This window comes from Spermophilus citellus (genome assembly GCF_964194105.1).
Source record: "Spermophilus citellus genome assembly, chromosome: 4".
In the NCBI taxonomy this organism is placed as follows: Eukaryota; Metazoa; Chordata; class Mammalia; order Rodentia; family Sciuridae; genus Spermophilus; species Spermophilus citellus.
Window position 1 is genome coordinate 200,801,469 of NC_138185.1, and position 20,978 is coordinate 200,822,446.

Sequence of the window (20,978 nt, forward strand, 5' to 3'; positions counted from 1 at the left end):
TTTAGTGGCGGGAAGGTTGTAAAAGAGGAGCAGAGAAAACAACAGAGGGGAAAGAAATCTACCTAGGAAGAAGTCTTCACAGGTTTCTCAGATAGTGAGCAGAAAATTCTCTCCAGAAGTGAAAGACCCATTTATCCAGCAATTAAAAATGAATTGAAGCCAGGTGTCATGTGTGACACTTCCTGTAATCCCAGCGACTCAAGAGACTAAAGCAAGGGGATCACAAGTTCAAGGCCAGCCTGGGCAACTTAGGGAGACCCTGTCTCAAAATAACTGAAAAGGGCTGGGGATGTGGCTCAGCAGTAGAACATCTCTGGGTTAAATCTCCTGTCTACCTGCCCTCAAGAAAATTTCTTTTAAATACATTTATTAAAGTAAAGGAAGTAGGTGCAGAAAGGCCACAACTGGAGTGGAATCCCTGAAGGTGGCACTTGAATACAGCAGATGTTTGAGCCATGGTGTCCTGTGGCAGCTGTCCGCTGCTTTGCCTCCTGTTGTTTGGGGGCTTGGGGGAGGTACATAACTTCTTCCACTTAACCCTTGTGCTGCTTTTACACTGCAGAGTAGCAAGCTGAGTGACGTTCACGTATGAGTTGCATGTTATTCATTGAAATCTCTTTTTGTATGTTGGCTTCAGTGACTTGAACTGGGGGAAAAAGAATCCATTGAAGATTAATTCCTAGCTGTGCAGCTCCCTCCCGATTCCTGATCAATGTGTATATTTACAGTTGAGACTTGCGGGCAGCAGCATCTCGTGTGAGTCAGCATCTTACCCAGCCCCCCACATGCCTGTGTTTGGCCACACCAGGGTCCCCTGTTGCTGCTTGAGCACACCTGGCCCCTTCGTGCTTCTGACCTTTGTTCAGGTTGTTTCCTTCCTTCTTGGAGCTTTTCTTACAAGCCTCCCCAGATCAGCCAACTGGAGAGGCTAGTGTCCTCTGGAACCCACGACATCTTGCTAACACTGGCCTCGCTTGTCCTGCTAAGTTAGGGGCATAGTAGAACCAGGAGTCCTTGCTTCCCCGATGTTGAAGAATAACACGCTGAGGCAAGGTCAGAGTAGAGATTAGAAGTCTATTAAAGGACAGCAGAAAGGACTTCTCCTGGAGGAAGAAGGGGACCCAAGAGGTGGAATCCAGTTGGCGGGCAAATGTGTTCCCCTTTTTATAGGTTTGGTGATGGAATGTAGGTTGGAGGGGCCCGAGGGGTGGGACACAGGTAGGCCAAACGGGCAGGAAGGACTTTTGGGATGGGCTTATCACTTCTCTGGGATGGGCTATCTCCAAATCTGTTGGGGGCTGTTCATTAACACTTCTTTGAGGTGCACTTTGGCCTAGGGCCTTTTCGGGACTTCATTAACATTCCATGAGTCGTCCTGTGTTTTCCCTGAGTCATTCCCAGCATGGCCTCCGTTTTAGATTTCACTCGGTATTAGACCCGATTTACCTAACTACACTGACTACCTAATTTTAAATCTGGCTTCATGTGGACCTTTTTTTTTTTTTTTTGTACTAGGCATAGAACCCAGGGGCGCTTAACCACTGAGCTACATCCCCAGCCATTCTTATTTTTTATTTTGAGACAGTGTTTTACTAAGTTGCTGAGGGCCTTGCTAAGTTGCTTCAAACTTGTGATCCTCCTGCCTCAGCCTTCGGAGCTGATGGGATTACAGGCATGTGCCATGCTTAGCTGTGAACCTAATGTCTAGTTCCAGCTCTGCATCCTGCTACTGTGGGGCTTTCTTCAGGTCCCTTTAGTGAATCCAAGTCTCCCATTTCCACTCTAGCAGCTGCAGTTTGAATGGTGGTAGTTGTCATTTAGACCCTGCAGTTTGTGTGCTTATGGAGGTGTTAGTGTTATTTCTATAATGTTTTTTCCTCCCACCAGATTATAATGTCCTAAACAAAAATCCTCAATTCCCACACCTCCTATTTGTGCCTAAGACATAATTAGCAATCCAATAACTATTTCCTGAATAAAATAATGTTCACTCAAGATAAGTAAAGTCTAGAGCGCTCTCTCTCTTTTTTCTCTGATAGCGTGTGTATGTGCAATTTTTATATAGTCCCATTACTGTTTTTGGCTACTGAAATGGTTTCTTATATTTCAACCTTTTTTTCCTGATAAATATTGTTTGAATCAAAACAAAGATGTTATTTTTAATCTACCCAGCAGGGGGCAGACTTCACCCAGAAATTGCCTTGTAATTCACTATCCCTTCAGGAGGACAGGCTTTGGCGGTCTACATTCAGGATGCAGACATGGGTTCTCATTTCTTTACCAGATACCTTTAGCTCCATCAGGAGCTAAATGGGGTCCACTGGGTCCTAAAACCCCGGAGTGCCAAAATTTGGGTGCTAGGGAATTCTTGTTTGTCATTAAAGAAAGGAGAATACATTTTAGATAATAAACAGATAAAAGGCAAGAACTAGGAACTGAGGGGGAAAGGGTGGGCACTTTAGCTTTCAGGAGAGATTTGAATGAGAAGGAATCTGTTGGCCAAGAAAACTTCAGTTCATGAGAAACAGCTGGCTTTTTACCAGCACTATATGAGGGGGGACCTTTAGAGCTAAGGGTCCCCGAGCATCCAGTTTATAATCTGACTCTGAAGGGGCAGCGTAGCTGCCGTGACAGTGTCAGGTACCTCCTCTTCTTGTTTTCCTTACAAAGGCTTGTTTGGTGGATCACACCGTTTATTAAGATCCTTGTTTTGGGGTTTGCTAAGTGACGTGATCTGGGACTGTCTTCTCTGTCTTAGGCCTGGATAAAATTTATCTCAACATGGTTTAGGAGCAAGTTGAGATTTTTATTGGACATTTTATAACCAAGTGGGGAGAAAACTTTGCAAGAAAATGACATTTTGATCTCTCTTTCCTCCAGAGGAGTGATACGTTTTTAAAACGTGAAGTAGCTTTGGTGCCAGTTTAGTAGTTGATCTTATTTCTGATACTACCCTTGCCAGCTTTTCCTTATGAATTTGGCCCCTGGCTGTAGAATGTCTTCTTTTCACAATGGGGCCATGTGAGTGCCCTGTGTTGGCTTTAGGTTTCTTGCCTGCAGCAGGTTGTAGTTGTCACCATTTGTCCAAACCCTTCACATTTCCCCTGAGATCAGAGGCGGCAGCTTGGAGGAGTGGGCCCAGGAGGGCGGTCCCCTGGGCAGTCAGGGATCTGGCACTTGGTCTATCCAAAGCTGGTTCCGTCTTGCAGCAGAAAGGTGAGTCTAGGGTCCAATATGTGCCGTGGGTATTAAAAGGCTTCAAGGACACTTCCCCCCATTTATCCCAGTTATGTCCCCTGCTAAAATAGGTTAACGGTGTCTAATTAACCACTGAACATTGTCATGCTGCATAAAGATAGCATCCCGGCTGTCCTCTGAGCCATGGTACTTTATCTCCATTTAGATCTCTGCAGTGTTCCATTAGACACGAGAGGAACATTTCACCTGAGTTGATGTCTGCGTTAGCACTGCCTTTCAGCCTCTGGCACATAACCCAGGTGGTAGCACTCGAGGGATCTGGGGTGCTTCAGGGCCTCTCCCCCAGAAGCTAGTGGGGTCCCTGCAGTTGGGGTCATGACTACTTGTGTGGACTCTTGATCATGATGATCAGGACAGACCCCTCACAGCAAGGAGGTGACAAGGACAGACTCCACAGGAGGGGAAGATTTTTTCACATCTTTACCGTTGAGCCCCAGAACGGAACCCTGAGGATTCAGGAGTCCACCAGAATCCAGGCACAATGGTGCACACCTGTGATCCCAGCTACTTGGGAGGCTGAGGCAGGAGGATTACAAGTTCAAGGGTAACCTCAGCAACTTAGCAAGACTCTGTCTCAAATAAATAATCAAAAGGCTGGGGCTGTAGCTCACTAGTAGACTGCCCCTGGGATTATTCCCAGTAAAAAACACGCGCGTGCGCACACACACACGCATGTACACAGAAGTCTACTGGGCCCCGTGGGGCTGTGGTCATGGGATACACCACTGGGACAAGCTTGTCCTCATCCAACCAAATGGATGTCAGTGTAGTCACTGAGTACCAAGGAAAGAGATTGCATTTAAGCATAAGAAATGCAAGAAGGAGGGAACATGGAGGGGAAGGTGACTTACAGACATGATCTCTTTTTTTGCCGTAACTCAAGGTGTCATGTTATAAATAATAACGTACATAATAAATCACACAGAATAATTAAACCAGCATTAACTACTGTATTATGAGGCCTGACAAAGCTGTATCCCTATGTAAGTTGAAATTGCGTCCCCATTAGAGAAAATATTGATGGAATGGAAGTAGAGTCTAGAGGGAGCATTTTGGTTGGTGGAGCCGCTGGCCTGCCTCCGTCAGGTGGGGGTTAAACACTGGGCTTTCAACTCAGAGAGCGGGGCTGGCCTGCTGCTGCCTGCTAGGTAAGTAACCTTGGGCAAGTTGACTTTGCTGAACCCGTCTCCTCACCTGTAAAACAGAGCAAATTAAATAAGATAATGTGACCGTTCAGAAATGCCATGTGTAATACTGTGTGTGACGTAAGCTGTGCCAAAGACAGGAACTTATAACTAACATCACTTAGCCCAGTGCTTGACCGTCTTCCTTCTCTGGCAGGTTTGTGGGGAGGCTGGCTGCAGCCTGGGAGTGGATTTTCCTAAAAATAAAGAGCGAGTAACTGCATCAAGCCAAAGAAAGAGAAATGGGGGTGAAAAGAAGGAAGGGGCTGTCTGAGTGCTGAGCTGAGGGACAAGGCTCTGTAGAAGGACCACCCCTCACCCTTAAGCACCTCTGCTCCAGGAGCCGATGCTTAAAGCATGGGATGGCTTTGTGGCTGAGTGTTTTTGGCCGTTTGGAAAGGACCACACAGAGGTGGCCGTGACTTCCCTTTGCCAGGCCACTGACCAGGAGGGTGCCTCCCTCGCAGGAGGAAGGCAACTAGTGGGTGGAGGTGAGGGAGGAGGTTTATCCCCCGGTGTCCAGAGGTGAGGCCTCACTCTGCAAAATGGCCACAGCCATCAGCAAGTGATGGAGGAGCTCTTAAAAAGAAACCTGGCACTTAATTAACTTTTCAAAGTGCTGGTTCAGCAGCCTTCCTGCCACACATTCTGCATAGTGAACACGCGTCTTTAATCAGGTGTGAATTGCCCTGGTCGCCATGGGGAGAGCTCCTGGGAGAGCTCCTGTGCTTTGGTGTGAGCACCGTGGGCTCCTGTGTGCATGTCAGGACGGCATCCAGGAACAGAGGCTTCCTTCCCTCCACTGACCATTCGGGGGCTCTGGCTGTTCCCTCTTCACCTCAGCCTTCAGGCCATGTCCAAGTTCATTAACACTTCTGGGGAAAGAAAGTAGGTGGCTCAGAAGGAGGGGGCAGCTAGGTTTCGGATTGCTGCTTAGCAACTGGAGCGTTCAGCCTCATGTCTGAAATAAGGTTAGGGCAGAGAGTCTCACAGTCGTGCCTGGGGCCTATTTCTGGAAATTACTAAGGGGGGGGTGGTTAGCACATGTTCATTGAAGAAGCTCCCCAGGTGTGATTCGGTTAAGAGCTACCTGCTTAAAGGACTCCAGCTTTCCGTTGTCTCAGCCTTCTGTGGCCTTCTGGGAGTCAAGAAGGGAGTGGCTGCAGTCAATCCAGACAGATGTCTGGGTGCCCTGGGACACTGGAAAATCAGGCGGGATCCACTTTTGAAAAAGCTGGGGGCAAGGTGTTTGGGACCTAGAGTGAAAGTCGGGAGTCTGGTTTCAGCCTCGTCACTAACTAGCTCTGTGATTTGGGTGAAGCCCCCCTCCGTGGCGCCCAGAGTCCCTGGTATAAAGGGTTCTGCTGAATCCTGCTACACTTCTGTTCCACAGCTCAACTGTGGTGTCCTAGACATGGGAGTCTAAGGGTCTGGAACAGTGCTCCGTCTCTGTGGGGTGGTCTTACTAGCATTAATAGCCACTTCTAGGCAGCCAGGCACGAGGTCCTGGGGGCAGTAATGGACTCCATAGACTGCCTGCCGCCACCAGGCCTCACGGGCCTCAGTGACAGCATCAGTTCCCTCAAGTTGGGGAAGAAGTACATCTGTGAGAAGGTGACCCAGAATCCACAGTTCTCCTACCTCAGCCCCTGTGGGGAGCAGAACATCAGCACCAAACCCCTCTCTGGCTCCCCCCCCCCCCCCCCCCGGCCCCCGGCAGGCTGGTTTAGGTTTTTGTTTGTTTGCTTGGTTTTTTTGAGGGGAGGAGGGCTGGTGTACCAGGGATTGAACCCAGGGGCACTTGCCACTGAGCCATGTCCCTAGCCCAGTTTTATATTTTATTTAGAGACTGGGTCTCACTGAGTTGCTTGGCACCTCCCCATGGCCAAGCTGGCTTTGAACCCATGATCCTCCTGCCTCAGTCTCCCGAGCTGCTGGGATTACAGGCCTGAGCCACGCGCCCGGCCATTAATTGTTGTTTTTAACCTGTCACCAATAATTAAAAATACACCCTACATTATGTTAGGTTGTGAGTAAAACTAAAAACAAAAAGCTTATCCTGTTTGCAGTACACTCTTTTCTGTGGTATAAAGAAGAAGAAGAAGAAAAGGAAAGAAAAAGGAAGGAAGGAAAGCAAAGCAAAGCAGGCTGGTGGCCATCCACTAAATTGATCTCATGATCTAAGGGGTCTTTAGGAACCTGTGCTGAGATGCTCCGTCTCCTGGGCCTGTCACTGTGCTGGCCCCAGGTGCCTCTGGGAACAGATAAAGTGAATCGGAAATGGGTTTTACTTCAGATTCTGTTCTGAGACACCACGCAGATTGTCTGTGTGTTCACGTTTCTGTAGAGAAACACTCTCCCAGCTACTCTCCCAAACATGCTTCCCCTCAGCCTCCTTTTTCTCACATTTGATATCCCCTGGAGCTGTAGGAACCTCTCCCCCCACCTACTGCCTCTTGTGAGAGAACCAGCAACAAGACTCAGTGCTGCGGAGCTAGTCCTGGGCCTGGTGGGAGGGCGCCCTAGGTAGGGACCAGCGTTAGCAGAAATCTGGACTTTCATAAAGAAAATCTCCCCATTTGGGCAACAAATTTATGTTAAAACAAAACAATAAACAAGCCAAACTCTCATAACACACTGGGTAAAGTCCAGAGGTGGCCAGTTTCCATCTGTGATGAAGATCAGAGGCAGGGGGCTCCATCCCATCAGGCTCCCTGTCCACAAGGAGGAAGTACCCAAACCTGTTATCTCTGGCAGAGAGCACGCCACCTAAGAGATGCCCTGCTGCCCATTCCTGATAACTCCTTTTTTTAAAAAATATTTTTTTTAGTTGTAGATGGATATAATACCTTTTTTATTTTAATGCAGTGCTGGGGATCCTCATGCATGCTAGGCAAGCGCTCTACCCCTGAGCCACAACCCCAGCTGCCTGAAGACTCCTTAGAGCTCCCTTCTTCCTGTCTGGGTAGGATCCTTGGGCTCCCTCTAGAGGGGGAGAAAACAGGATGTGGGCTCTCTGGCAATTAAGATGAATATTAAACTCACCCCCCTTCTTGGGTGTTGGGTGGATAAGTGGCAGTTAGTGAGACTCCCCCGAGGATTCACTGTCATTATTACTGTTTCCTTCAGACAAAACCGCCACTGCTTTTTCCAAGCACATTGCTTAGGAAAGGAACAGTTCAGCCACGCTCCTGAAGGCAGTCACAGCCGAGTATGTCCCTTAAGTACAAAGTGAGGGTGGGTTCATCTGCCTCGCCTCCGTCACCTGTTTTTCTCTTACCCCTCTTCAATCAGGCATTTCCACCATTGGTGACATGTTGGCCAAGTCATTTGAACAGCGGGTCATTTGTACAGTAGGCTTAGCGAGTTTGACTTGTGGATGGTTGGAGGCAGTGGTTCTGGGCATGACAGAAACTAGGATAACTTCTTCTTCCCAGGACACAGAAGGTGGCCGTGGGGGCTCGGAGCATTGGCTCAGTGGTCCTCTGACTAGAACAGGCATTAGAATATACCATGTCACCCAGCAATAGGGGTGATGCCCAGGGCCTCTGGTGCAGCCTGCCTTGGCTGCTTGCCGCTGCCCTCTCTGTTCCGCCTCCCTCTACCCCAGCCATCGGGCCCCTCCTCTGCCCTCCAGAGCCAAAAGCTGCAGCCTGGGAGGTCTCTCTGCAACCCCCAACTTTCCCTACCCTCTCTCTCCTCCCTCCTGGTGTCAACCATCCTTTTTTTCCCCTAAATAGTCCAGTTGATGTAGTCTAAATTTCATGGAAGTTACTCTATTTTAAACTCAGGCTTAGCATATATTTTATTTTTGGCTTTTTTTTAAAATAAAAATGAAATTATGGCTAGATTCTCAGGGAGAATCATTTACACCTTGCAGGAATTGGTGGTTGGCTTCAGGACAGCTCTTCCCATGGACCCACCCTGTCAAGGGCTTTCTCATGCATCCTGCCTTTGGGCTCTAGGGACATGGCCACCACCTCTTTGAACCCTGGCTCGCCATGCTAGATTTCCGATCCAAAAATTCATTTAAACAACACACAATTCTTATTGTAGGAATTTTTAGACTAAAAATGTGATCTCCGTGCCCACAGCACCCGGCTTTATCATCATCATCAGTAATTTGCCAGCCACAGTTAGAGGACTTTAGGTCGGGGTTTCGCATAGTGTCAGTAGTGACCTCCTTAGATTAGAATTACCTGAACTTTTTTAAAATAAATGCATAGTCCTAGGCTCTTCCTCTCCAAACCAGCTGATTCAGGGACGTCCCACTGCTGGACCAGCAGTTATGTCTAACAGTGTCCCCAGATGGTTCCTGTGCCACTGAGTGTGTGTCAACCATGCAGCCTATTCCTCGTGGAATGTCATGGGGGATAACCAGTTGCCAAGCCTACAGGCAGAACTTCTGCCCCAAGAAGCTCTACATGCTGACAACTACCACCTCCAAATAAGACCCAGAGCCTCAGTCTAAGAAAACACTTTGATTTTCAATGGGACAGTTACTATTGAAAGGAGGGTGCCATATCATTTGTGTTCATTTAGGTTTTAAGGTCCTTGTTGAACCTGCTCTTAATCGCGCCAGTTTCACTTGTAATTATGCTGGAACAAAGCAGTACAAGGCACTGTAGCATCTGTGGTTTGCTTGTGCTGATTATGGGGCTGGTCTAGAAAGAGGAATTGAATAACTAGGCGTGGTGGTACACAGGTGGAATCCCAGCTACTCAATGAGGGAGGATCACAAGTTCAAGGCCAGCCTCAGCAACTCAGACCCTGTCTCAAAATAAGAAGGGCTGTGAGTGTGGCCCAGTGGTAGAGTATCCCTGGGTCCAATCCCCAGCATAAGGAAAAAAAAAAAAAAAAAAGAGGAATCAGATAATTAAAGCACTGTGATATACTAATTTGTCCCCACCTTTGAAACCCTTTCCCAGAACATTACCCCAAATGTGAGACTCGTGTGTTCTCAGAAACCTCATCTTCTCTTTTGCAGGTTTGGGAGGAAGGCTTCAGAAGAGATAGAAGAGTATGTATCCAGTTTTCCTATGGCATCCTCTGGTGACCTTTGTCAACAGCACAGCCCTGGTGGTCATTATATCTTCAGCCTGTGGTGAACACAGCGTTTAGAAATAAGATAGCACAAATCTGGCTGTGGACCGGGGCTGGTCTCGTGCATACTGGGTCAAGGGCTTGGACGGTGCTGCCTCCCTGGCTGACGGTCTGGACTCTGGTATCAGTGCCCACATCATCTCTCCCACCGAGTGATCTCAGAATTGCTATGTGCTCGTCTCAGGATGCTGACCTAAGCTTGACAGAAACAGGCAGAAGCAATGCCAGCTTGCTAAGCCTTACCTTCTCCTCAGACTTACCTCAAAAAGAAAAAGAAGTTTCTAGATGAATGTGACTGTAAAAGCAAGGCCATCAGTGTCACACCTCCAGGGGCAGGGAAGCATTCATGTCATGGTGCGTGAGGACGGCCTTCAGAGTGGAGCATCGGGCAGGCCGTGGAACCATACATGGCAGAGCCAGTTGCCCAGTTAGGTCTGACCACGATGGGGGATGAAAGCTGGCGTAGGGACATAGCCACCTAAGAGAAACAGTGGCTGCAATAAAAAATGGGTGTTTCTTTTGGGGTTTAAGACTCATCATCTTCTCTCTTTTTCTTCTTTTTTTGGGGGCAGCCACCGCCTCAGACGGCACAGCCTGGATGGAATGGATGACGGAGGAGGTAAGATGACCACGCAGGAAGTCAGGCATCTAGAGAGGGCGCAGAGCCCTGGGCATTTCTTGGACTGCAGCCTTGCTGAACTCGTGTGCAGTGGTCTCCTCACGCACAGAGTCCTATCACCATGCCTTGCTAATGATCTTGCCTCTGCTCAGAGTACCTTACCCCCATCATTATCCACTGACCTTGCTTGTCCTTGAAAACCTAGCCAAGTGTCGCCTCCTCTGGAATGTCTTCCCTTTCCATCCTGTCCTCTCTCTCAGATGTCCTCTGTGCCCCCACAGCCTCCTTGGCAAACCTCCACCATAACGACAAGAGCTAGACCTTCCTGGGTGCTCAGTGTGCACCAGGCACCAGCACTGCCAGTTCTGTCAGTTTGTAGGTTACAATACTGAGCCTCACCACAACTCTTCAGATGGAGAGTACCATTGTCATCCCCATCTCATAGTCATAGGAACTGAGCACCGAGAGAGTGCCTGAGGTCACAGCTCTGCTAGGATTTGAGTACACTTAGGAGGTCCCACTCTGACTCTTGGTTGACTTGGTTGCCCCCTCCCCATCATCTGCCCCAGGCACTAAGCTCCTTGATGGCAGACACTCTGACTTATTCACTTGGCATCTGCAGTACTGACACATAGTAGTCGGTTAATACTGACTGTGGAAATGAAGGACAAATAAGGACTAGAAAGGCCAGCGGTTGTGGCTCTGCATCAGCTTGTGTTCAGGACTCAAGGGAAGAGATATAGCCTGTGTGACTCTCTAAAAGCAACCTACTATAGGGGAGCTTATGTTTGGAACCTAAAATTACTAAAGCTTTTTTAAACACCTGCATATTGGGTTGGGGCTATAGCTCAGTTGGTAGAGTGCTTACCTTGCATGCACAAGGCCCTGGGTTTGAGCCCCAGGACTACAAAAAAAAAAAAAAAAAAAAAAAAAAAAAAAAAAAAACCCTTCCTTATTTACCGTTTTCATACTTCTCACTCCTTTATGGAGATCCTGGTTCCTCCCTGGCATCCGTTTCCTTTAGAACTTGATACTTTTTGGTGGAGCAGCCCTGTCTCCCGGCCTGAAAGTGTCTTCACTTTTCACCAGACACAGAACTCTAGGCTAATGATTCTTTTTTTTTCTTTTCGCACTTTAGTTACTTCATCATCTTTTGTCCCACGTTCTTTCTGGTGCGACGTCAGTAGTCGTTCTTGTCTTTGTTCCCCTCTGTGCAATGTAGTTCTTTTGTGTATGTGTCTATTCTATTTGAACTTCCGGAGTCTGTGGATTTATAATCTTCATCAAATTCAGAAAACAGTTTTAGCCAGTATTTCTTTCTTTTTTAAAATAGTTTTATTAATTGTTGAAGGACCTTTATTTACGTATTTATAAGTGGTGCTGAGAATCGAACGCAGTGCCTCACACATGCTAGGCAAGTGCTCCACCACTGAGCCCCAGCCCCAGCCCCACCAGTATTTCTTTATATATGTTTTTCCTCCACTCCTTCTGGGATTCTAGTTATGTTTGTCCACACTGTTGTCATGGAGGCAGTGGTTTTTCTGTTATTTGTTTGTTCTTCAGTCTACTTTTCCCTTTTCTTCTGTTTGGATGGTTCTCTTGCTGTGTAACTGCTCTTTTCTTTTTTGTGATTTTTTTTTTAATGTCCAATCAACTATTAAAATAGCCCATTCAGGGACTGGGGATGTGGCTCAATGGTAAAGTGCTTGCCTGGCATGAGGCCCTGAGTTCAAATCCCCAAGCACCAAAAAAAAAAAAAAAAAAAAAATAGCCCATTCAGTGAATTTGTTATAGCTCTAGAGACTTCATTTATTCCTTTTGAGGAGTGGTTACTGGTGGTAACTACTGTACCACTAAGGTACATCCCCAGCCCTTTTTATTTTTATTTTGAAACAGAGTCTCATTAAGTTGTTCAGCCTGGCCTTGAACTTGGGATCCTCTTGCCGTAGCTTTCTGAGTAGCTGGGATTACAGGCCTGCGCCACCCTCTTGGCTAGTTTTCTTTATTCTTGATGATAGGCGTTATAGTAGCTGTTTTCACATCCTTTTGCTGCTAATTCCATTATCTCTATCTTTTCTGAGCCTGTTTCTATTAGTATGATTATAAGTCATATTTTTCTGCTTCTTTACACAATTAGTAGTTTTTGACTGGATGCTGGACATTGTGAATGTTCATGTGTTGAATGGCTGGATTCTGCATCTTTCTTGAATGACTGACCTATTTATTTTGGTAGGCAGTTAATGTATCTCTTCATTTTGAGAATTGTCTTGGAGTCTGATAGGGCAGGTCTGGAGTTAGCCCTAAACACTGAGGCACTAAGGGTTCTCTGCTGAGTGCCTGGTTCTTCACCAAGGTCTCTCCCCTCTGGCTGGATGGAGCTGAGCCTCTTGCAGTTCCATATGAGCTCTGGGGATTGTTCAGCTCACATTTTCCTGGTGCTAATTCTTTGCCCAGCCTGTGGGCTTTCACCTTACATAGGCATGGCTTACATACAGACAGTCCGGATCCTGAAGCTTTTCCTCTGCACAGCTTCCCAGTCTTCTCTTCCCTGGCCATGGTCAAGTCAAACTGTAACTGCTGCCAGAGAACGGAAATAAGTTAGCTAAGCTGCCCAGGTGAGTATTTGGCACACTAACAATTGCAACCTGCTTGCTGTGGTGCCCCTGAACATCAGGACTGAGCACTGGAGAGTATAGGGGTCATGTGAAAAAGTACTTCTACCTCATCTCATCCCAAAGGGGTTCCAAGGTGGAGAGTCAGCTCTAGAGGTGAGACGGGCAGCCTACCTGTGGAGCAGCGAGAGCTCCTGAGCATGCTCTTGTCTTTCCTCCATGGTTTTCTTTGCTTTCCAGTATCTCCTGTTGACAAGCTCGTTTCTTTTTGCCAGATCTTCCTCCTTTAGCTTTAGCCACTAATCTCCTTTCAGCTGCCAGACTTTATCCCTAATAATTCCCAGTGACCCTGGTAACTAAGACACCTGCATTTCTGTTCTCAAAGTCTGTTTTCCCAGACCTGTACCTGGGATGTCCTGCCAGCACTGAACTGGCAACTCGGTGATTGGTGGTTGCTGGCACTGCTTTTGTTCTGACTATCCTCACAGATTGTCAGCTGCTTCAGCCATGAATTGCACAGGACAGTGAGGTGACTGGGAGGATGTGCCAAGGACTCAAGGAAACAGGGCCTCCTCTAGATGTTAATAAAAGTGTTAGCCAGCCGGGCGTGATGGCACATGCCTATAATCCCAGCAGCTCGGGAGGTTGAGGCAGGAGGATCATGAGTTCAAAGCCAGTCTCACCAAAAGCAAGGTGCTAAGCAGCTCAATGAGATCCTGTCTCTAAACAAAATATAAAATAGGGCTGGGGATGTGGCTTAGTGGTCGAGTGCCCCTGAGTTCAATACCCCCAAAAAATAAAAGTGTTAGGAGGTTGAGCAGCAGCGTGCAGGAAAATTTATAATGCTAGAATAATGGTTCTGGAGTCTCAGATTTGAATGAGGGAGAGGGAAATGGTAATGAAGGCAGATAGCTTATAGCATGAGGATCGGGCCAGTCTGGGATGGCACATAGGAGTGAGCATACTGCAAGTCGGCTGTTTCCTGAGTGGGTCTTCTTGGGACAGTTTCAGTCCCCAGTTGCTTGTGTATTTGTCAAAACACTCAGAGACTTGTGATGTAGGGAAGAAAACATTACATTTTGGAAGAAAGATTTTAAGAGTTCTTCAGCCAAAACTTCCAAAGGAAAACAATTAAATTCACTGTCCTGTTGGAGGGCTAGTCAGCTTTCCCATACTCTGTCTTTCTAACTCCCTGGAAAGGACTTCGGAAATCCTACTTTCTCCATCTTTATCGTCATAGAAAATGGTGCATTTCAAGGAGTGACCTTTAAATGTCAAAGCAAAACTTTCTGAATGCTGCCGTTTGCCCATGTAGTAAATGCATGCTATTAGAAGTTGTATGGGCTGCCATGAGAGATGTCACTGTAAAAACAAATTGTTGAGCTGCAAGGGACTCTGTAGGCCTTCTTGGCCAAACCTGCCATGTGGAAACATGTTAAGAAATTGAGGCTTACAGATTATTATACAATATAGTGGGACTCAGAGAGACTCTGGTCTTCTGACACCCAAGAGAACGCTTGCTGTTGGACCTCAGTGTCCACTAGCATTACCATCGTCAGGTATTACCAAGCACTTATGTGCCACCGGCCAGGCCTAGCATTTTACATGTTCTCTTGTTTCATTCTGAAATCCATGGGAAAAATTTTTTTAAAATCATCTTTGTCAATATCTTATTTGCATATAGTAAACCATATCCATTCAAAGTGCATAATTTGAGTTTTGATGATATACATGTCCTGTGTAGCCACCACCGCCATCAACATACAGAACATTCCCATCACCCTCCGCCATAAGACAAAATTTCCTCATGCCCCTGTCCATCTCTCTTCTGCCCCTGGCCTCAGACATTTACTGATGTGCCTGGCTTTTTTCATTTAGCATAATGATTCTGAAATTCATCCTCATTGTTGTGTATGTTGTTAGCCTGTTCGTTTTTATTGCTGAGTAGTATTCCATTGTATGGACATACCACAGTATGTTCACCTGTCAGTAGACATATGAAGGGTTCATTATCCCCATTTCGAAGATGAGCAAACTAAGATAGAGATAACTTTTTCTAAGGTCACACAACTAGTTAATGGCAGTACCAGGATTTGGAGGTGGATCTTGAACCCCAGAGCCCTCATTCTTAGTCTCTGTAATAGATGCTGGGACCCTCAGAGAGGCTTCTGGTGTCTCATTCAATGAGTTAATTTGTATTGATGTCAGTTTCCTGATTTATGACATAGAGTGCCTCAAGTGATTGATGGGGTGCTTAATAACAATTTCACTAAGGAAGGAAAAAAGAAAGATGCCTATTTTCAGAGAACACCTCTAGTATTTTTTCCCCCTTCATAAACTTGCAACATGAAATTCATGATTTGGCCTTTATTTGGGCCCTGGAGGCTTGAAGCATGAAACCCTTCCTTGTCAGAGAGCGCACGTGCTCTTCCCTCCTGGAGGAATGCCTCTTCTCCAGCATAAATCTGTTTTCCATGCAGGCATGCTTGGGTCCTTTAATGGAAACTCAGTTCATATGTTACACTTCACACTCGACTTAGTCCATTTCACTCTCTGTGAATGTTTAGAATCCATTATGAAGTAAGAATCATATGTTACATATAACTAGTTTCTAGAATTATCTTTGCTCGGAGAATTACTTGGTTGGCTGGTGAAGGCTGCTCCTTTGAACTTAGAATATCCGGTGGGTGAGGAGACTCCAGGCAAGATTTCCCTGAATCATCCATAGATGCTCACTCAGCGGAGACATGAAATAGCTCTTTGGACACCTGTAAGGAAGCCTGCTGGTTCTCTTAATAAAAGTCACATCCAGGTTCTTCCAGGTTGTCAGTGCAAGGACCTAGGAGGGGGATGATCATTTCTTACAGTTAGTGGGGGTGGGTGATGGGTGAGGAATCCCAAAGGAGAAATAAAGACCAGAGGTCAGGTCTCCTTCCTCCTCCATGGTCCCCTTCTACCAGCAGACTTGGAGGTGTCATTGAGGAAAGCCAGCAGGTTTTGGTGCAGTCCCTGTCCTCTGGGAGCTTCTGGTCTGGCGAGGAGAGAGCCTCACTCCTTTCTTTCCGTCTCTCATGGTGAACTCTCGGGAGCCATGTCCCTCTAGATGCACTTCTCAGCGTTCAGGCTCCCTGGCTTCACCCTTGGTACACGCAGCTCATTCTTCCCTGGGGAAGGCACACTCTTCCTTCCAAGCCCCCGATGCCTCCGAAGAAAAGAGAAGCATGGCCTCCCTCCACTGATGCCTCCTGCTTCCCAGGGAAGAGAAGAGAAAAACAGGGAGGAGAGAGCTTTGGAGGTAGATGAGACATGTCTTCAAACTGAGAAGAAGAGGAAGAGTCAGTGATGATTAGAGGTGGCTTTGTGCCATGTTGGTTAACAAGAATGTCCTACGTGGGGACTGTTTGCAAGACCACGGCCAGGCTGTAAGCCTGATGGCTGTGTGGTCCAGGTGGATGATCTGAGCCTGTGAAACAGCAAGATAGAAGGGGAGGGGGCACATCCTGAAAAGTGACAGGTTGGGGGCACAGCTCATGGTAGAGCATGCTCTTGGAATGCACAAAGCCCTGAGTTCAACCCTCAGCACCAAAAAAATAAAAACTGGGGGGAAAAATGACAGATTTTTCATTTCTTGGTCCTGGGGATCGAATCCAGGGCTCTGCACATGGTGAACAGGCTCTCTACCACTGAGCCACACTCCAGCCCCCAAGAAAGAATTTTATAAAAGCACATGTAAACGAATTGAAATGCACCTACCAGTTGGATTAGGTCTTTGGGAACTGGTCTGCAGGTCCTTCACAAGACCTTATGGGCCTCTGCTGTAAAGGAACTCAGGACCTTATTGGAAGATAAAAGATCAAAAGCACTACAAGAGTTAAGTAGCTAAGGCAGCCCCCAGTGATTGCCATGTCGGTGGCTTATATTACTAATGGCCTTGAGCTGAGGAGAGGAAGAAATCCCTGTGGGCTGAGAGCACTTCAGGGAGAAGGAAGAACTCGTACTGGGTCCTGAAGGATGGGCAGGGCTTGGTTAGCTAGAGAAAAATGAGAAACGCCTCCCAAGGTAAGATGCCAGATCCGAGAGGAGACCCCAGCTGGAGGGTGAAGAGGGAATTCAGGTGACCAGAGGAGAAGCTGGTTCTGCTGAGCCAAGCCTGCGTCTCATCCATCATCAGCGACAAGTCTTCAGCCGCCCTACGTGCTCTGCCTTGAATGAAGTTGTAAAGACCAGCAGTCATCCACCTTGATGATTCCAGGTAGCATCACTCCCAGCTGTCGCCATCGCAGTGCTTCAGGGACATTGAATTTGTAACAGAGAACAGCTGGAAGATGACAAGACAGATCCCAAGATGACAGTAGGGTCCCAAAATTGTAGGGAGGTAAAACTGGTCTTGAAATGGCCATCCTTCAGTGACATTATCACCCATTCTGAGAATCAAGTTCCTGCTTTGTCTGAAGGCCCTGGACTCTTGTCATGGAAAGTTGAATGGCATTAGAGAAAGGTCAGATCTAGAATAGGGTTGAACTCAGCCTGTCCAGGTGACTTTGGGGAAGTCACTCATTGACTCTTTCAGCAGCTGTTTGCTGAACATTCCTACCTGTGATGCACGGGGCTGGGCTCTGGGGATGCAGTGGTGAAGGAAACGTCACCGTCCTTGTCCCCGTGCAGTTTATCCAGTCAGGGAAGTAGGGGTCAAACAGACACACAATTATGATTGAGTGCCCCAAAGGAAGAGTGCAGAGCCCTATGAGAAAGAAAAAACAAAAGACTGATGTGGATCAGGTGATGCGGGAAGGCCACTCTGAAGCAGGGACTTTCAAACTTCAATGTAAACTTCAGGAGAGGTGGTAGTGGGGCTGGGTGGGGAGGAGGGAGAGAGCAAGGACCAGGTTATATCACTCCCTAACCTCTTGAAGGCCTGTGTGGTCTCCCCAGCTCTAAAACCAGCTCACAGAAAGTAAACTCGGGGCAGAATGTGAACCTTTAACAAAAGAACATCACAGGTTGGGGACGGAGCTCAGTAGTAGAGCACTTGCCTAGTGTGCAAGAGGCTCTGGGTTTGATCCCAGCACTACAGAAAACTAAATGCATTGAGAGGCCGTGGATAGAAGAAAGGAAATTCCTTATTTTAAAAAAGGATGAAGAATATTCAGGATAAAACAACAAGTGAATGTGTAATTAGACAAGAACTCAACTTTCAAATCATTTACTCAGAGCTAAATTCAAATTAGAAAAGAATTTGTGAGCCCCACAGTATGTCTTTAAAAAGTAGAAGGTCTCTGAAAGCACGAGTTGAAATTTAAAAAAGCCATCAGTGATTCTTGTGTTTAACCATGGCCTTTTGGTGTCGCGCAGGGCTGTGAGTGGAATTGGGACTCCCCTTCCCCGCAGTCCCGGCTCTTGGGCGTGCCTGGGCTCCACTGGAGATGGGGCTCCTTTGCATCCTAAGATACAGTCTTGACAGAATTGAATACCTCAAAACCTTAGGAACAATAAATCCTTCTGGCCAACCAAAAAGTATTTAATTCCTAAAGGACAAGCCTACGCGAGCCACTTCTAGCCAGGGGCGATTGGGACTTAATTCCGCAAGTGTAGCAATCTGGATGATCTGAGAGCTGAGTTTAAGGGTAATTGCTCAATTTTCTATCCATGTCAACAGGGAAAATAGGTAAAAGTGGCTGAACACAGCCAGGCAGCCAGGCTGGAGATGTGAAGTGCTGGGCTGTCAGTGGGATTGGAAATATGCTATCTCTAGAGGACCATCTCTCCGCCACCCCTCCATGTCCTCCACTCGCTGTTCATCTCTCTCTTGGGCTTTCTGATTCTTTTGGGCTCTTTTTCATTCCTTGCTTAACCCTTGACTATATTCTTCATCCCTTCTGTTACAAACATCAGAGTCACCCTGAGCCTAAACAGCATCAATGTTGAGAAAGAAAAAGTAGAGGAATTCTTTAAGAGAAGATCAGTTAGCCAGGTTGGGGCGCACACCTGTAACCCCAGCACCTTGGGAGGCTGAGGCAGGAGGATCTCAAGTTCAAAGCCAGCCTCAGCAATTTAGCAAGGCCCTAAGCAACTCAGTGAGACCCTGTCTCTAAATAAAAAAATAAAAAGGACTGGGGATGTGGCTCATGGTGAAGCACTGCTGGGTTTAATCCCCAGTACAAAAAATAAAGGACAGATGAATTGGAACCCTGGTGTCTCAACTCCATTCTCCCTTAGAACATTCCATGGTGTACTGCATTCCTTCCTCAAGCTTAAGACAGCTTCATGGAGCTTCCTAGGTGGCTCCTAAACCTAGCTCCTTTGCCTCCCTGATTTTATTTAAACTCCTATAACTACCACTGATGTTTTATTAAATAATGCTTCTTCAAACAGGTTTGGTTTTTTTGAATTTCAAAGTTATTGGGACTAGTCACTGAAGTTTTTCTAAACCCTGTCTCTTCCCAAGCACAGGAGCAGGAATTGCAGCAGGGGTAGGGGTTTGTACTCACTTGTTCCTGGATTAAGCTGCCCTCTTGTATCTGTGCTTGGTTCTATTCATAGGACTCTGGTAAGCAATTTGAAAAAGAAGTCATTCTTGTAGGAAGTGGTTCTGACAGTTAATGTTTTGTTTGCCATGCACCAGGCATTGTGCCTTACCTGCAGTACTTCAGTTAACCCCCCCACCCCAGCAATTCTGAGAGATACTGTGATTCTCACCATCTAATGGCAGAAAAAAATCAAAGCTTTGTGAAGTTGAAGAACTCACTGAGGTCACATGGCCAGTAAGCCAGGATGTGATGGCAGATCAACAGTCAGCTTTCCAGGAGAGAAACAGTGTGCCAGTTTCTGTGGTGCAGATATTCCTACCACGGCTGGTTTTAAGCTACTACCATGACGTCAGTGTCCACAAAGTTAGGACGTCACAGTCGCATCATATTTCCAAGAGCATAATTTCAAGAGCACAGGTGAAGTAAAGTGTATTAGCATGTAGAAAGTGGTGAGTTTGAGGATCTGTTACCTTTGTTTTTAATATATCTTAATTATAATTGTATAACTTCATCTTTATTGATGTTTATATTTGACAACCTGGCTTTCGTCAGTTTTCCATTACTATAACCAAATACCTGAGATAATTAACATATAATGAGAAAAAGGTTATTTTGGCTTATGATTTTGGGTGCTCCAGTCTAAGATGAGGCCCATTGCTTTGGGCCTCCAGCGGGGTGTTGGCTGATAAGTGTAAGAGGCTCATGCCAGAGCAAACTGTTTACTTCAGGAGCCAAGAAGCCAGGAAAAAGAGGAAGATAACAGGGTCCCACAATCCCATTCAGGAAAACAACCCCAATGACTTAAGGACCTCCTCGGCCCTGTCTCCTAACATTTCCACCAACCTGGCACCAAGCCTTTAACACAGACACGGAGAGCTATTTATGATTGAAACTACAGCAAACTCACATGCAAAATTCCTGTAAGTTTAGCAGGTGGCTTTGTGCTAACTGCTCAGCATGCTCGTGCTGGTAAGCGGCAGTGCTGAGGATCTGATGTGGTCTTGCGTCTCCTAATCCCTCTGCCCTCACTGGGCTGTTAGCGGCTCTAGGCTGCTCTTTGGCCTCGCCTACTGAAGAAGCAACCTCTGCGCGATTTTCCAGCACCCTGTTGCACATTTGCTCTCCTCCACTGGTTCTCAGCATCACCCGTTGGCTGATCCTCTTCCTGTGAAGTCTTGTCCACAACAGTGTCTGGGCTGAACAAAGAAAAGCTAAAGAGGCCAGGTCGTTAAAGCTCTTGTCACACGAAACAGAATTTTCAGGTTTGACGGGTCCTCTCTTTCTTGTTATCCTTTCTTCTCCATCAAGTCCACTGAGATTACTTTTGCATAATGAATTCCTGTGTCTATGCAGAATCTTTCAGAGGAGAGAACCTATTTTAAGGCAAGAGGATGGAGTTTCTGTGGGTTTGGATGAGTTGGGGAAATTTGGGAGGTTTGGTGAGCCCAGAGGCTCCCCAGGGTACTACGTGGGCTCTGAAATGCCATGTTCCTAGCTCCCTGCAACCCACCTCAGACACAGCAGAAGAAATAAAGCAGCAGCACAGAGAGAGCGACATTTGAAAGACTGCATGGACTATAAGAGGACGCTAGGAAGTGGTACAGGTGATGGTGGGAATACCAAATGGAGTCTGTGATGGCTAGAGGTGGAATCCGCTGGCTGGTTGCATTATAGA

General features: G+C 46.8%; 1 protein-coding gene across 7 annotated transcripts in view; it reads left to right on the forward strand.

Annotated features, from left to right (window-relative positions):
- The window catches only part of IFT43 (intraflagellar transport 43), an 82,739-nt gene that overhangs the window by 48,089 nt on the left and 13,672 nt on the right, over nt 1-20,978 (forward strand). For all 7 annotated transcript variants that reach the window (XM_081289257.1, XM_081289258.1, XM_081289261.1 and 4 more), the window contains 2 exons: nt 9,430-9,462; nt 10,118-10,164. In XM_081289257.1, coding sequence (XP_081145383.1) covers nt 9,430-9,462; nt 10,118-10,164 — 80 coding nt within the window. The remainder of the gene's footprint in view (nt 1-9,429; nt 9,463-10,117; nt 10,165-20,978) is intronic.